Source organism: Hipposideros armiger, unplaced genomic scaffold (assembly GCF_001890085.2).
Source record: "Hipposideros armiger isolate ML-2016 unplaced genomic scaffold, ASM189008v1 scaffold_136, whole genome shotgun sequence".
In the NCBI taxonomy this organism is placed as follows: domain Eukaryota; kingdom Metazoa; phylum Chordata; class Mammalia; order Chiroptera; family Hipposideridae; genus Hipposideros; species Hipposideros armiger.
The window spans coordinates 2,979,533-2,996,184 of record NW_017731486.1 but is presented as its reverse complement, the minus strand read 5'-3'; the positions used below and the strand labels follow the sequence as shown (position 1 = coordinate 2,996,184).

At 37.2% G+C, this 16,652-nt stretch overlaps 1 protein-coding gene across 5 annotated transcripts in view; it reads left to right on the top strand.

Moving 5' to 3' along the window:
• The window catches only part of PTPRM (protein tyrosine phosphatase receptor type M), a 672,175-nt gene that overhangs the window by 169,960 nt on the left and 485,563 nt on the right, over nucleotides 1-16,652 (top strand). For all 5 annotated transcript variants that reach the window (XM_019649948.1, XM_019649947.1, XM_019649950.1 and 2 more), the window contains exons 5-6: nucleotides 1,068-1,242; nucleotides 5,938-6,231. In XM_019649948.1, coding sequence (XP_019505493.1) covers nucleotides 1,068-1,242; nucleotides 5,938-6,231 — 469 coding nt within the window. The remainder of the gene's footprint in view (nucleotides 1-1,067; nucleotides 1,243-5,937; nucleotides 6,232-16,652) is intronic.

Genomic DNA, 16,652 nt, shown 5'->3' with positions numbered 1-16,652 from the left:
GCTCCAATGTCACTTCTCCAAACTGGCCTCTCATGGCCACCATATCTAAAATTGGTCCACATTGTGATTTCTGTCAGCCACCTGGTCTGTCCCTTCACCACTCTCTGGCCACCATTTGTGATTATATATTCAAGCCTATACTTCCAAGGTTGGCACCCAAAAATGATTGCTGGGTAGGTAAATGGACATAGTGCTTGGCATTCATGCGTCAACCTCAAGGTCTCTGCTCATTGTTTTCTACTTAATACTTGCAAATAACATGTTAAAGATAGCCTCTATCCTGATAATTGCAAAAGAAGTTATAGAACTAAAATCTGTAACCTTCCTTTGGGCTTTAAATTATAGGAAGCATAGAGCGGGTTTCCAGCTGTGAATAACTAAAGACTTACTTAATGTATCAGGGAGATTCTAAGACCAAGCTGTGCCAGTCATGGAGCCTGCTTTATGTGGTCCTAGGACTACAGCATGTAGAGAGGAACTGCTTTTGTTGCATTTCAGTATCAGAAAATATTAAGCATCTACTTCTGCTCAGCTTTTGTATATTCAGGAGGAGCATCATAAAGCTTGGACTAGTCCTTCAGACTTGCTCAGTAGGAAATACACTGATACTTAATTACATTTTAATGTAATTTTTGATAAGTTGCTTATTTGTTCACATAAAATTTGAGGTCAGCAATAGGGTAGTGTGTGTTAATTTTGTTTCCTAGTCAAGCATAAAAACAAGGATAAAGTGTTATGAAAAGACCAAATGTTAGTTTGGGAACAAAATAAAGCATTTTTCCATGTGCCTTTTCTCTCTGTTGAGGTAATTTAACGTAATTAATATCTTGAAGGGTCAAAAATAAAACATTCCCACACACTTAATTTTGCATCCCTCAATCTTGAAAGTGTTGATCACAGCAGAATTTCAGTTTCCTGGCCAGCTGTTCTGGGACAACAACCCATGGATAATAAACAATTGAACGAAGGTCTGCATGGAAATAGCATCGATGATGTGCTGTCAGGTACTGTTTCAATATGACAGATGATATTGTTTCTTTTTGTCCTCCTTACCCCCATTTATACAGGGCATTCATGTACGAGATGCTCCACTGAAGGAAATAAAGGTGACTAGTCCCCGACGATTCATAGCTTCATTTAATGTCGTGAATACAACAAAACGAGATGCTGGAAAGTACCGCTGCATGATTCGCACGGAAGGAGGTGTTGGAATATCAAACTATGCAGAATTGGTAGTTAAAGGTATTTAATGTATTTTTATACCCCAAAATGTTCTGTGATGATAGACATGTGACATGGTTGTGAGTTCATTTGTTTAAAGCTCAAACTTATCCTTGTATATTTTTGAACAGTAGTTTGATGACAGGCTATACTGATGGATTTCATTTTAAGTACAAATATTGCACGTAAGCAATATTTTGAAAAACGTGTTTTATTTATGTTGGTTTAGTTGCATACAAAGCAACAAATGTGCTCTTGGCAAGTTCTTCTTCCAACTCAGTATACAGAGATTACAACCTATAAAAATTTTTTTAAGAAATTAATTTTTTTTACTGATGGAAAATCACTTAAAATGCAAATGTTCACCAGCCAGAGTGTTTATGATAGCAGGGTGGTTAATAAAATGAAGCAATGTCAGTATAAAAATGCTTAGGCATATCACACAAGCCATGTTGATAATTCTGAGTTAACATTTATAATGTTGCAGTTAGGTTCTATTACAACTGTATTTTGCATGACTGAAAAATTGAGCCATTATATTCAGGAAGGTTGAGGATGAGGGGGGAAAAGAGGAGAAATAAATTTTCTTTACCTGGTTTAATGCTTTTTTATAGTATTAAACTGCTAAGGCAATTCTTGGTCTCAGACAGAATAATTTGGATTTTTAGATATACCATGAGGCATTTTTTTAGACAACTTGTGGCAGTTCATTGCTATTTCATTCTAGGAAAACATAATGATGTGTTCTTTACATTTTTTCCCCTGCATTTGTTAAGTATGGGACGTAAAATTGATCTCTTTTGAATGAGCTCTTCCTTTTGTCAGCAATTTTTTTCTATGCAGGCAATTTTAAAGACTTCAGGGTTCAAACCCCAGAACTAGCTATGTGGGGATGGGCTTGTAGCTTACCCTGTCTGTGCTTCTGTTTCCCATGTATAAAATAGACACAGTGATATTACCTACCCGATCTATCAGAAGGTCTATCAGAAGGATCAAATGCAAAAAGTATATGAACAGTCCTTAAAACAGTGTACATAGTAAGCAGCCAGCACTTATTTATACTGTGATGGGGAGACACGGGACGGGGTGGGGGTGAGGGTTGGAGAGTGATGCTTACTCTCTGCTCCAGTTCCTTAGTGGTCTTCTTAGTGAGAATACATGTCAGTACTGCCTTTTCAAATTTTAAAAATACAGATGCCTGTCTACCTATTCTCCCCTCCTCTGCCACGCCCATATTGACTCAGAATCTTGGATCATATAGTCTGTTACAAAATCTGTAGGTGATTTGGGTATATGCTTCTGTTGTAGAATCACTGCTACCAGATTAGTCATGCACGGCTTATGAGAAAAAAATGTTTAATTCCTCAAGGGGTATTAATCTGCATCAGTGATGTTCTGTGTAAGGAAGTGCACATCAAAATGTCTGCTTGAATAATATGTTTTGCCATATCATATCCTTAGGAATGCTAGTTTCTAGTGAATCTTTAAGCCTGTCTGGGTAGTATTTGAGTTTAGGTTTAAAATCTATAAGGAAACTGAAGCTTCACTGTGATTCACACCTGACCCTGCTGAAGCTCTCTGGGAGGTGAGGAGTCTCACTGTAGAAAATGGACACTATTTACCCAGTAGAGCAGCCTCGGTGTTCCCTTGGCAGAACTCCTCATTATCATTATTATTACTTAATTTTCATCTTGGTTTGGTTCTTTGTGATTGTTGTTCCTTTTCTGATTACGGTTAGTACATTAGCTTCACTGTCACCAGCCAATGCCCATGTTCTGGAGGCATCATGCTTCATGATCAATATGATGCAAATCAAGTCACTTCTCTAAAAATTGCCTGTGTGGAAAAGTTAATTTTTTGAGACATATAAGTGAAGTACGACTTTCTAGCCTGGCAGAACAAATGTAACCACAAAGAACGAATGGGTTCTCATTCACTTATGCAGCCCATTTTCCTGTCTGTGACAGGGTGCAGGTACCTTGGTTAATTGTGATAAAAATGTCCAGGTGCCTCTTTCTGTCTGCACACTGCCAAAGCTGGTGACAGTTGGCTCGCAGACATGGCACATCTGAAACTTGACTTTTCCTCCATTTACAATTTTATAGCCATATTTTACATGTTTTATTTTTTTAAATGAGATAACATGCTGGATTCTACTAGTTTAATAAAATATTACCTTGAGATGATTACTTTAAAATATACAATGACATTTTTAGGTCACCTGTATATAATTTAATATTTTTATATGCATGTAATATTTGGAGTGCTAGTTTTTGTTGTTGTTTTTGTTTTTGTTTAATGAGAAAAACTAAAGCCCATAGAGTTTCTAACTTTTTTTAAGGCCACAGACTGATTTGGTGCCAGCTCCCCAAATGAAGTCCAAGCCATTTTTTAATATTCTTCTTATGTTATTCATGTCTACCCCTGCTTTTGTTAATCAATGACATAAAAGCACTTCATATAATTTCTAAAATGCATGTATATATGAATCTATATCAATATCATGTTTAATTATATGAGATATATATTAGGCATTCACATATGTATATCAATTAGATATATGTTTATGAATGTATCTACATGTGTATAACTTTTTTCATTGCTGGTTTTATTTAGAATTACTTTGTTTCCTTTCACTTTCACTTGAATTAAATTAAATTGGTTTTTATCAGTTAGAATGGATTGAGTCCTTCCCTCACTTCTTTCCTCTCTCCCTTCCTTCCTTTCTTCCTTCCCTTTGCTAAAGTTTATTCAAAATTTCATATTGACTTATTTTTGCACTGATGCTTCCAGCAATTCACAATTCTTTTTGAATATCTGTCTCAATTTTTTCCAGGTTCTAGTTGAATAGCTCATTTGATTTTACATATTTCTATTATAATGGGGAGTTAATAGAGAAAATATTCTCAGGACAAACAAGCATTAAAGTTGTGTCTATTTTAGGGTAGTTGTAATAATATCATAAATGAATTGGTGTACTCACTAACCTTTGTTGCCTTGCCCTTGAGTTGTGTTTTGAATGGCAGTTCAGCAACCCTTGCTGCCATTTGCAACTTCAAAGTAATTAACTGCTCTTTCAGCCTGGCTACAAAAATGCCTCAGGATATACTAGAAAAGGCCCATTTCATGCCTTGCTTCAAGGAATTGCCTAATGAAATAAATTGATGTTAAATTATTATGAGTTGAGTCAGAACTATTTAAAAAATGAAAAGATAGCACAAAGTTGTAGTTTATAAACAATAGGAACTATATTTTAATAAATTACACTAAATTTGTCGTCTCCCAAATAAAATTCATTGTTTGTGTCTTATTTTGACTCAGACTAATGAGATTCCTCAGCTATTTTAGAATGTCAGTATGACTTATTGCATCTTGAATACAGAAAAGAAGAACAAAGAGACCCCATCCCTATAAAGGGAACTGATGTTGCTGGTGGTGTGGTCAGTCTAGAGATCACCTGGTATCATCTCCAGGGCCAAGGTCAGATGGTGAAGCTGCCCTGAAACAGGAAACATGACTGTGATCAATTGGCTTTGTCTGCCATGGAGCAGACAGAAGTTGGAGCATGCAAGCCAGCATATGCCAGGCAATAATAGAGCATATCAGGCTTTATTTTTCATGTGAGCTACATGAGGACTTAAAAACAAAAACACACCACCAAAGAGGTACAAACCACCTGCAGAAACATTGTTGAAAAAAAAATCACTGGATCTTACTTTTTTGTCAGATGGAGATTCATTAAGATAGAAATATGTTATTTTGTACAATTATCTCCTTTCTTAATATCATGTGTGCTGCCACTCACAGTGACATTGGCATATGGAATGCCTTCATTTGTTGCCTGGAGAGCCATTCAACTAGCACCTCAATAATATACTGGGAATACTATTTATATTATATTTATATTAAATATAAGACTGTATATTTCTCCCTTCTCAGACAATGATCTGGAAAAAGTCTGTCTCAGGTTTTAAACAATGAGAGACTTTCTTGGGTTGTAAAGAATGTTTGTTGTCGATTGCTTAGAGTTTTATCAAGCTGGGCATAGCTTCAGAGCTTTTTTTATCTATTCACTGCTTTAATAAGACTCGTTACTAGAAGTTCCCTGAACAGCAGCAGTGGTGGACTTTATTATCCAGACTGCTCACTTCTCCTGGAGCTAAATGAGTCCGTTGTGATAGTTTCTTGGGAAATGAGTCCTGTTGGATATGCACTTATGATGAGATAAACTATAATTTCAGCCATGCTTTTAAAGTGATGATATCTTTGGAATATAAATATAAGGAAACTGAATTTAATGATATAAATAACTATCCCCTTTGTCGATTTCAAAGATTCTCAATAAGGAGTTTGACAATAGAGTGCCTCCTAGAGCTTACATACTATCACTTGAGAGAGCTTTAAAAACTTACTTTTAGTGGGGGGACAAATCCTTTAATGACTGTGTAGCTCTCTAAGAAAAATGAGTGGTGTCCTGAAACAAATTGGGAGTATGCCTACTTGAGCAAGCTTAGGTTTTAAAGATGGGTTATTTCACAAATTTGAACATTGTAAAAACCTTTTTCTGTATGCTTTTTCCTAATAACCTAAACAAAACTGTTCTCATCGATTCATTCTGGAAATGTCTTCTATATTTTAATAATTGATGCACTTTTAGCTCTTTTAAAAATTAAAGACCAGAGTGTCTGAAAGATGGCTCTTGGGCTTGCCTTTCAGAACCACCTGTTCCCATTGCCCCACCTCAGCTGGCCTCCGTCGGGGCAACCTACCTGTGGATACAACTCAATGCCAATTCCATCAATGGGGATGGGCCCATTGTTGCCCGAGAAGTGGAATACTGCACAGCAAGTGGGAGCTGGAATGACCGTCAACCAGTGGATTCCACAAGTTATAAGATTGGGCACCTCGACCCGGATACAGAGTATGAGATCAGTGTGCTCCTCACCAGGCCAGGGGAGGGTGGCACTGGATCTCCTGGGCCAGCGCTCAGAACAAGAACAAAGTGTGCTGGTGAGTGTGGGAAACCTGGAGCTAGTTGCATTGTGTTTCTAGGTGTTGGCATGCAGCATTGGTGTTTATCAGGTGGCTAAGGAGCTTCCCCAGCTCTGTCAGCATCCTGTATAGGAACAAATAATTCCCTTCACCTGTGAACAGTAGCCTGCTAGCCTGTGGACTTTGGGACCCCAAGGCTTGGTATCTCTGGGCGTCTTCCACCCCTTCCCCCCCTTTTTTTGTATTCTTTATTTATACCTTCCTATGAGTATCACATAGTTCAAGTAGGAATTATCCCTGATGTTGACAGTAACTGTCTACTTTAATGATGTCTGCTCATAGGTCAGATCCTCTCATCCAGATCTCTTTGTTTTATGTTCACAGTTAATGTGCTTGTAGTCTGGAGGAGCTTTGGGATAATAGATTCCATCTTAGAGATAGCTTTAAAGCTGTGTTTTTATTGATGGATATTTAATGGATGGGCTGCTTGCCAATGACATAGGACCCATTTTTAAAATAAGCAAGAGTGATTTGTGAGCTGCATGCAGTCTTTAAGTTTAGATTATAAAGTTCTAATTGACTGAGCTGAACCTGCTCTTCAGCTTAAATAAAAGTAGGGTTGATGGACAGAGAACTGCCGAGTCTTGTAAAAACCAAAACCTAAAGATAGTTCCCATTCAAGGTTTTAATGTTGTTTCTGTGTGGCTACACTTTGGTCGGAAGTAGAGAGAAATAATAGATTAGGATACTGAAGTGTTTTTTCATCATTTAAATGAAGAATCCCTATATTGAATTGTAGGTTGAGGTGAGAAGAGTCCATACATTTTAATAGAGTTAATTGATTCTTCAGATAGCATTATTTAAGAAGACATGTATCAGTATGTTCCATTTCTTTTTTAAGTTTAAAACGTGCTTAGAGTACAGTGTGACCCTGGTTAGTAAGAGAAATGATTAAACCTTAACAGTTGTAGATGTTTCATCTTTTTCTTTATAATTTGGAGTATACTGTTTCCACAAGTTTAAAACTCATGGAAAAATTCTGTTCTGTTTTGCTTTTTTTTAAAAAAGGTTTACATTAGAAAAGGGAACAGGTACCCTTCTTCTTCTGTTTTGATAGGCCCTGAATCTGTTTCCCAGATCCACTTCTGCATACTTATACCACCCTCAGTGCTGTCTCTGAAATAAGAACTGTTTGGACTGCTGATCCCAACAGCCCTGATTGGTGGTTCCAAGGAGAAAGAAGTTTGATAACCCTTTCTCTTCCTCACTTCTGTAAACCATGTTAATTTCCTCTCTTCCTTTAGCTGAATAAATTTCCCTTCCTTTTTATGAAATAATTTCTTATATTGGCATCTGTTGTAATGCAAACAATTGCTATGGAGAACACTACATATCACTTTACAATGTAGGAATTGCTTTCAAATCTGCCTTTGAAGTTATTTACTTCATAACTGCCTTGCGAATCCTCCAGGGCAGATACTGTGATCCCCTTATTATGGTCAGGGATGGAAACCCACATTGTCTCTACCCTTCTCTAAGCATGGTCTGTAAGCAATACCCTTAATGTTATTATACTTCAGTGCCATTTTGAGGAATCCTGTTTGGGGTGTGCCAATATATAGTTTCCCTCTGTCTCCAAAAGAAGGCTAGAATTCCATTGTCTAGACTGGAGAGAGAATACAATGTGTTTCATTCTAGTCACTAACAACCCCACCTACTTTATGTTTCTAGTTCTGTTCTTTTTTACATATTTTGTCTTTTCTCTTGGTTTGCTGCCTGTACATTTCAGCTATTGACACAATTACTATATACATTTCCTTTGAATACAATGCATGTATTTCTGTTTCCAGGAAGTCTCTTTGTTACTATTGTATGATGTGTTACTATTGTATGATGTGTTACTATTATATGATATAATTCTCAAGGAGACAGTACACCTTTTTTAATAGCTTGACGGTCTTTTTCAAAAAATTGAAAGCAATTTTGAATTAATATTTGCATGCCAACGCTGTCTTAAAGTATTAAGCCTCAGTTAAGCAAGAAATCCTAATGATAAAGCATACTTTTCCTCTTACTGTTTGCAACCTGTGGTTGACACTATTCCTGGTGTGTCATACACTGGCATTAAACTTTTTTGAAATCACTGTAGTTGAACAATAGGAGTCTATTTCCTGATACTGACTTGTTAGGTTAGAGTCAAAGCTAGAAATAAGATAGGAAGGTGTGGTAGGTAGGTGAGAAAAGTGAAGTCAACTGAGACATTTTACTGTATGAAGAAATATAGTTTCACCCTTTCTTGATCTTAAGCTTTTGAGACAATCTGAAGATAAGACTGGTGAGTGCTGTTGGTGAGCAGTGGGACATTGTGGAAAGCAGGCTGAGTTACAAGAAAGAAGAAAGTTGCTGCAAACTATAGACTGAAAAATTTGAGAGTAGTCCCAGACTATTAACTCAGGTGGTATGTGAGGACTTAGGGTTCATAAAGAGCAAATCATGGGTCTTATAACCTGGAGGGGGGACGCTAAGCATTCTGCAAAGTAGATGGAAAATGTCATGGGCCGAGCTGAGCAGTGGATGAATCTGTTAGGGTGATATGGTATGTAGTAAAAATAATTGTACATTCATCCACTATGGTTTAAAAAGCCAAGAGTACTAATATGGAATTACAGTAATAAAATTTAGCAGCAGCACATATAAAAAAGAGATTGAAGACTTGACCTAAATGCATATAAATCTACAATATGATTCATATTAATTACTCTATAATGCTATTGCCTCCCGCCCTCTCCCCCCCAATCTAATATAATCTTAGGTTGCTTTAAGAAAACAAAACGGAGCCGGCTGGGTGGCGCGTTGGTTAGGAGTTGGCTTGGGATGCCAGCTCTGAGCAGGAGGGCCCTGGTTTGGATCCCACATGAGGGCCGGTGATGCTGTGCCCTCTACAGCTAAGACGGTGAACAGCAGCTCCACCTGGAGTGGGGCTGCTGTGAGTCGCCAGCAGCAGCATAGGCTGAAGTGGGGATGGCTGGCAGTGGGCCTCAGCTTTCGTGAGCCGCCGTGAGCAACCGTCCAATGGCTGGTAAGCGGCTGCCTCACCCGGGAAGAGCGCAATGATAATACCAACATGGGCTAGTGAAGCCACGCCCTCCACAACTAGACTGAAGAACAAAAGGACAGCAACTTGTCTCTTCCCCAATAAAATCTTAACAAAAAAAAGAAAGCAAAATGGCTATGTTAAAGGAGTTGATAATCTTACTCTACCAGTGATAGTTAGCCTTGCTATAAATATTATATTTATTTCTGTTCCTACTTTTCAGGAGAGAGAGCACAAAATAGACTGTGCTCAAGGGTTCTGGAACCTCACTCGATCAGCCAGGAATGATGGAGAAGAACACAATGTCTGTGCATATTTGTCAAGAGCTGAATCATGAATAGGGAGTTCCCGATGGCTTATCTGTTCCAACAGAACCTGTCAATGTAGAGGGTAGTTTCTGTATTCAGAAGAGGATTGTGGTGGTTGGCCCTTATCTCCTCAACATGAAGTTTCTATGATTCATGTGTCGTTCTCTTTTTAATGAGATGATCCATTGTATGTTTCTACGTTGAAAGTCTTTGAGTTTCACTTTTATGTTATCCTTATCCAAATACTCCATAATCGTGCTTATCAAGTCCTGCTTTGCAGGCCAGTGGAGGGCTGATGCTGTTTACAAAAATCTGAGCTAAAAGGGAAAAAACGGTGAGTTTTAAATATTGCTAAATAGATTAAATTTTAAAGGATGACTTGTCCTGCTTTTATGAAATGATGCTGTTGGAAAGTACTAGAGCCAAAGCCAGCAGTTGAGAACACAGGCCCTGGGACCAGGCCTCTCGGATGACTTCTGGCTCCCCTGGAGCTGTACATGTGATCCGGGAAAACTGTGCACCATCTCTGGATCTCTGTTGCCTCATTTATAAAACAGGAGAAAAATAATAATGTGCATCTCACAGTGTGGCTGTGAAACCTTAATGAACTAATGTGAATATGGTGCCTAGAAGAGAACCTTACATATAGCAAGTTGTCAAAAGTTAACTGCCATGTAAGAAGAGTTTTAAACTCTTTTGACATTTTCAATCAAAAGAATTAGATGTTGGTAACCTGGTTTCATTGCCATAGGTGTTTTAGAAATATTACTTGTCTGGTAAATTCAAAATCTAGGGACCACTGTTTTATAATATGGGCTCATAGAATTCCCTGCAATTGAGCATTGCATTCATGACAGACATCATTCTCTCATTTCTTTTATTAAATCTGTTTCTTTTGGACAAGCTCTCTTTTCATTTCTGTGCTGCACCAATCAGACTTGCCCCATCATGTTTTGGTGACATCATGAAAATGTATTTCGCTTTTTGCATTAAAATGGCAAGATCACTGTTATTGTCCTCTGTGCAACGGAATTGATTTTCATGTGTGGCTTGTAGACGCAATCTCATTACCTGCCCAAATTTCTTTCAAGAATTGTATTGCAGCACACTTCCAGAGTTCTTGCTTTCTCTGCTTCTGAAAATTATTTTCAAATATGTGCACAAGCTTTCCACATGTGACCTTGATCAAATCACTTAGTTTCTCTGGTTCCATTCTTTATCTCTAAATAAAGGGAGTGATACCTGTGCTGTCTATATCAGAAGTACTTTTGAAAATCAGATTAGATATTACCTGTGAAAGTTATTTTACAGATGATAAAAATACTCTGCCTATGGGATTTTTTTTTAATTATTATAGTCAGGAGCTAGTTTCAAGACTTAAACACATATCCAGTTATTTTCCAACTTTTCAATTCAGCTGTAGTTGGGTACCCTCAGAGAGCTGAAATTACTTTAGTATCCAGTTAAGCAAAATGCAATTTAGTTTGTATTTTCTATTATATCTTATATTCTTATAATTATGTGCAGCCTGTATATCACAAGCCATTAAGTAGTAGCTACTTGTAAAAGAGAAACAGGTGATGCTGTTAGATTAATTTTCACAGCATACTTTTTATGTGTTTTATTTTGGGATATTTCTTTTTATGTATCCTAGTTATTGTTTAACTGTGGTTAAGTGGCTTGCTAATAACTGGCCCCAGGAGTTAAAGAAGAACGATGAAAAACTAATGACTTAACAATTAAGATTGGTGAGAATGAAAAAAGCTGAATTGAAATGTTTTCCTTAGAATTAGTACAACTAAAAACTCTTTGAAAAAAGAGTGATTGCACTTTTATAATATTTATTCATAAAATATTTATTGAACACCCATATTTGCAAGGTACTATCCCAGGCCTGAGGGTATAACAACAAAATCCTGCATTCAGAACTGGTAAATTTGGGAGTATTGGAGGTTGGAAATGTACAGGCAATAAACAAATATGTATGTATACATGCATATATAATATGATAAATGCTATGAAGAAAAATAGAAAAGAGATAGAGAGTAGATAAGCAGAAGATGTTTTATAAGATTATTGTTAAAAATTTAATTATGGTAAAATAATATAACATAAAATTTAGCATCTTAACTACTTCTAAGTGTACAGTTCAATAATGTTAAGTACATTCAGCCAATCTCTAGAACGTTTTTGTCTTGCAAAACTGAAACTCCATACCCATACTAACTCCCTATATCCTTCTCCGGGCTCTTTTAGCCACCACTCTGCTTCCTGTCTCTCTGAATTTAACAACTCTAGGCACCACATATAATTGGAATCATACACATGTTTTCCTTATGTGTCTAGCTTATTCTAGTTAGTATTATGTCCTCAAAGTTCATTCATATTATACCATGTGTGATTGCACATTTTCAATTACTCTGATAATTGTATTGCATATACTTAGCTTATGTGAGTCTTTGTAAATTATATTGAGATATTAAGCATGAACTTGGACTTGCAATTAAGTTAATAATTCTCAGAGTTTAAAAAATGCTTCATCTTTATGAGTTATGGAAGTCTTGCCTATGGAAGCAGGTAGTACTGCTGTGTTTTCAGAGTCCAAGTACAAATAAGTACCTGGAAGTACTATATCAGAGTGCTATATCAGTGTTGATGAGAGCCATCTCATCAACAGTCAGCTTTCTGTTTGTCAAGAACAAAGAGTGATATAAGAAATTAGAGGGTTTAAAAAAATGTACTGTTCTTTTAAACTCGTAAAGATGAGTGAGATTAATACCTATTTGCATAGAGGTATGTATTTGTTTTATATATGCCTAATTAGTACCTCTTACATAAATAACTACTATAAACTTTGATTATGTGCGACATTGAAATTCATTTTGGTTTTACTCAGTTGTTTTGATAACATGCAGTTATAGCCATATTATCTGTAGTACTTGCAATAACATAAGATGTGGGACATATTTTTCATCTCTTTCCAATCACTCCACCTTCCAATGCTCTTTGGTCTGAAAGAGACTGTGTTGTACCAACCTGTTATGGTGTGCATTTTCATGTATCACCTACCCTCATCTCCAACATGATAGTTACACTGTTGCAGTGGAACGAATGAATCTGTGTAGCTCTCTTGTATCCTTGTCATGCACTTTGATGAACACATACATCCATGGGCAAGAGATCAGCAGCCCTTCAGGGCAGAGGCCCAGCATCTCTGACTGTGGGAATGTTCTAACTCTAAGGTTAAAGTTCTGTGTTGTCTTTTATCATATACCCTGAGAATGTCTCTTAGTACACTTTGTGTAGTAGCGTACTCTTTCCTACCAGGTCCAGTCTAAATCTCATGTGATTTAGATTATTATTGGTTTTGAAATATTAATTCACCATCTTTGCTAAATGTGACACTGAAGTGACTCATCTTAAATAGTCCTGGATGAGATTCACATATGGGAAATGAGTAGTGAATAGGTTTCTTCGCAAGGAGGACTACATGAAGCCCAAACTGCGTGATGCCTGCATTCCACTGAAGGAGGTCCTGTGTCTGTTTATTATTCTTAGTTCCTCTTATAGGAGAAAAAAAACCATTCTGGTGGAATGGTGCTGATTTGAAATGAAACCCTGCCAAAACTGGACTTGTTTTCTCCCTAAATCAAGGATAGCCAGATCTATCTTTACTGCACAAAATTGCGGCCATCATTACAATATGTATTCAGGTTTACGTGGCTGACCCATGGGCACTTGGGGGCAGTTGGGAACTGATTTAAGATCTAACTGGCTGTTATTCAGAATGAATACAGGCCAAAAACCTTGTTGAATGGAGCATAGTTTATTTTTAACTTAAGCTTATTTACCAGGAAAAAAATAAAAGTGTTCTAATTCTAATACAGCTCTGCCAAAGGGCAATGTGTTTTTAATGCATTTCCAACACATTAAACCATTAAGAATCTTTTAAAATTATGAACATTGAAAGAGCATAAAAGATATCTCCCCTAATAGACTGCAGATGTAGACATTGCATTGGTTATCGTTGCATTTAGGCAGAGGGCAAGAACACAGTAGCAATGCGGCACCATTTTTTACAATATATTCAGTTTTTTCTTACAGATCTTTCATGCTCCAGAGGTTTTGTAATCCTTGCACCTCAAATCCTGCTCCTTTAAACACTGGGTCAGCATTCAAGCATGAACCCTAAAGCCATGGCAGTGGGAGGATAAGATAAAGGAATTCTGTGTGAGATTTTTAGAAGTGCCTCTAAAAGACCAGACAAATGGACATGGTTGCTTTTAGAGTCATCCACTGATTCTCTGACTACTGCGATAGTTCTCAGAAGGGTGTCAAGGAGGCCCCTTTGCTTTGAAGAATGAGCATAGTGACAGTACTTCTTCTAGGCCTGATTTTGACGCCTTTGTAGGCAGCTTCCTGTGTAGCTTTGAATAAGCTGAGGAGTTTGAAAAAAAGTTAAGAGAAAGATCTGGAGATTATCAGTCAATAGACTGTGGCCTGGCCCAGCCATGCCTCTGATGGGCCATTTAACACTGAAGAAAATCACAAAACCATTTAAGCCCAAATTTTGTATGTCTATCAGTTAGGGGCTTGAGAAAATTCCTTGCCCTAGCTCTCTGATTCTGTCAGTCTCTTTCAGAGGGGGTTTTGCTGTTGTAGAGAAACATCCATGCTACCTGGATTAGTCCCTTAGTGAGCACCAGCTACAGTATGTTGAGTGTGGCCCTAAGGCCGCTGTAGTGCTTCAGGATGCCTGTGCTTCCTGCAGCAATACCTTCTAGAAAAAGGACAAGGCCTACTAAATCTTCTTTACAATTTTTAAAGATATCCTGGGCCACCTAAATATTTCCCCAAATCTCATGTATTTATCAAAAAAGCATTGATAATGAAATTATTGATTTTTATTAGAGCAAATGTCTTAGTTCCTTATCAAATGTATGATGCAGTAGAGTTGTATTTCATGTTCTCTATGTAAGCACTTACAATACACTGGGGTCCCCTGCATAAGCAACACGGACTGCATACTTAGGTTTTTGTATAGAACTTGGAGTATGACTGAACACTCTAAATTATCACAGAGGTTTGTAATTTTATCACTACCTTTGTGAATACTTTGGACATATTCAGAGAAGACAAATGTCCATTGGTTAACTTCTTTATTTTTAAAGTCTGACAGACTTGAGGTGAGTGCTGATTCTGACACTAATAGCTGGAATATACCTCAAAAACTTACATAACTGCCCTCAATATAAGATTTCTAATAATTCTAGTCAGTTTTCTACCAACACTAGCACCTTCTTCATAGTGGTGCTGGGTGAATTAAATGTGCTAATATACAAGAAATGATGAGTCGAATACTTTGTTCCCCTGGTGGACTCTGAGTTCTAAGTAGGCTTGCTAGCAGATTCTGATCAGTTTATAAAATTAATAAACTTGTTACAACTCATGATCCATACAAAATCTCCCAATAGGGCTGTTAAGCTGAGTAGCGTGGGTTCTGTTAGACACACACACACACACACACACACACACACACACACACATCAAATTGCAGTTTGCCTTAAGTAAAACAAAAAATATATGTATGTTCTCAAGCTAATATCAAAAAATTATGACATGTTCAGTAGAACCTGGGAGAATATTGCCTTTTGACTCTTTCAAGTGTTGTCAGGATAGAAAACTGCATAGTAGCCTAGAGTCACTGACGAGTGGCAAAGGAAGTGGAATGTGCGTGCTGTATTCACCTGTGGGACCTTGTTATTCTGTGGTAGAGCACATATTTCAATTATTAGTGACTTGAGGAAGTTTGTGAGACTTTAACCCTTAAAAGAGTGAAGAGTACTGCCCCAGACCCTAACACCTCTAAGTTTGCCCAGAACACACAAAGCTTAGCAACCACAGTTTGATTCAAGCCACAAGGCAGCCTATGATGTTCCCTTTGCTCATTTACCTACAGACCTCACGCAGATTGAGGATCTTTATTGAATGACATTGGTAATGAGGTCCTGATGCTGTGGATCTAAGGAACTGAAGTACATGGGTAAAGTCTTCCATTCTGAGGGCTGCTTGTGAGGCAGGCTTGTATTCTGTGACCCTGATTCAAGGGCAGAAAGAACGAGTTTCAGAATGACCTTCGTCTTCAGAACATATTAGAAAAAGTTCACTCACTCTTAACCAAATAGGTATGTTATTTGTTTGTGCCTGGAAACCCAAGCACAGTATGTCCAAAACCAATTTCATTAATTGGGAAACAGATAGATGTTATCTCTGACCTCACATCTGCTGTGTGCTTCTATCCATTCCTCCCTAAGCATGCTCAGATTCGTTCCCTTATTAAACCTGCTCTCAGCTTATTTGTCCCTATTAATGTGGACAGATAATTTATCAGAACACATGCAGTAACATTTGGCCTCCAAATACAACTTGCCTACTTTGTCTGTAAGGGTAATGCTGTTCCTGTTGTTAAAACTAAATAAGTAAAATAGATGAGAGCTAAAACTTCCACAGTAATAACGACAGATTATGAAAGCTTGATGATATGTCAAAATTTCAGTTATGAGGGTTAACCATGTTCCTTTGTTTGTGTAATATTTTTTATAAATTAATTTTAAGAATATAAAGAACCGATCATTACATTACCGATTAGAATAAATTATAAGTGAATAGAAAGCTTTAAAAATGAATAATGCATATAAGTGAAATTCAAAGTACAAATACAGGAAATTTTATTAGGAAGTGTGATTATACCTATTATTAAAATACAAATAGAACTGTTTGATATCAAAATTGCTGATCTTCAAACCATGTTATTACCCTTGTAGAATGAGTAATGTAAGTATATATTCAGTTATTCAGGTAAAATATTTCTACTGTCCAAATAGCAATATTTCCAGGGTTGCTAGTTGGGACGGGGTGGGCTGAAGGAGAAGGGAAAGGGATGAGACAATACAAATTGGTAACTACAATATGGCCTCAGGGATAGAAAAGACAGTCGGGGGAATATAATCAATAATGTTGTAAATATTTTTCAGGGG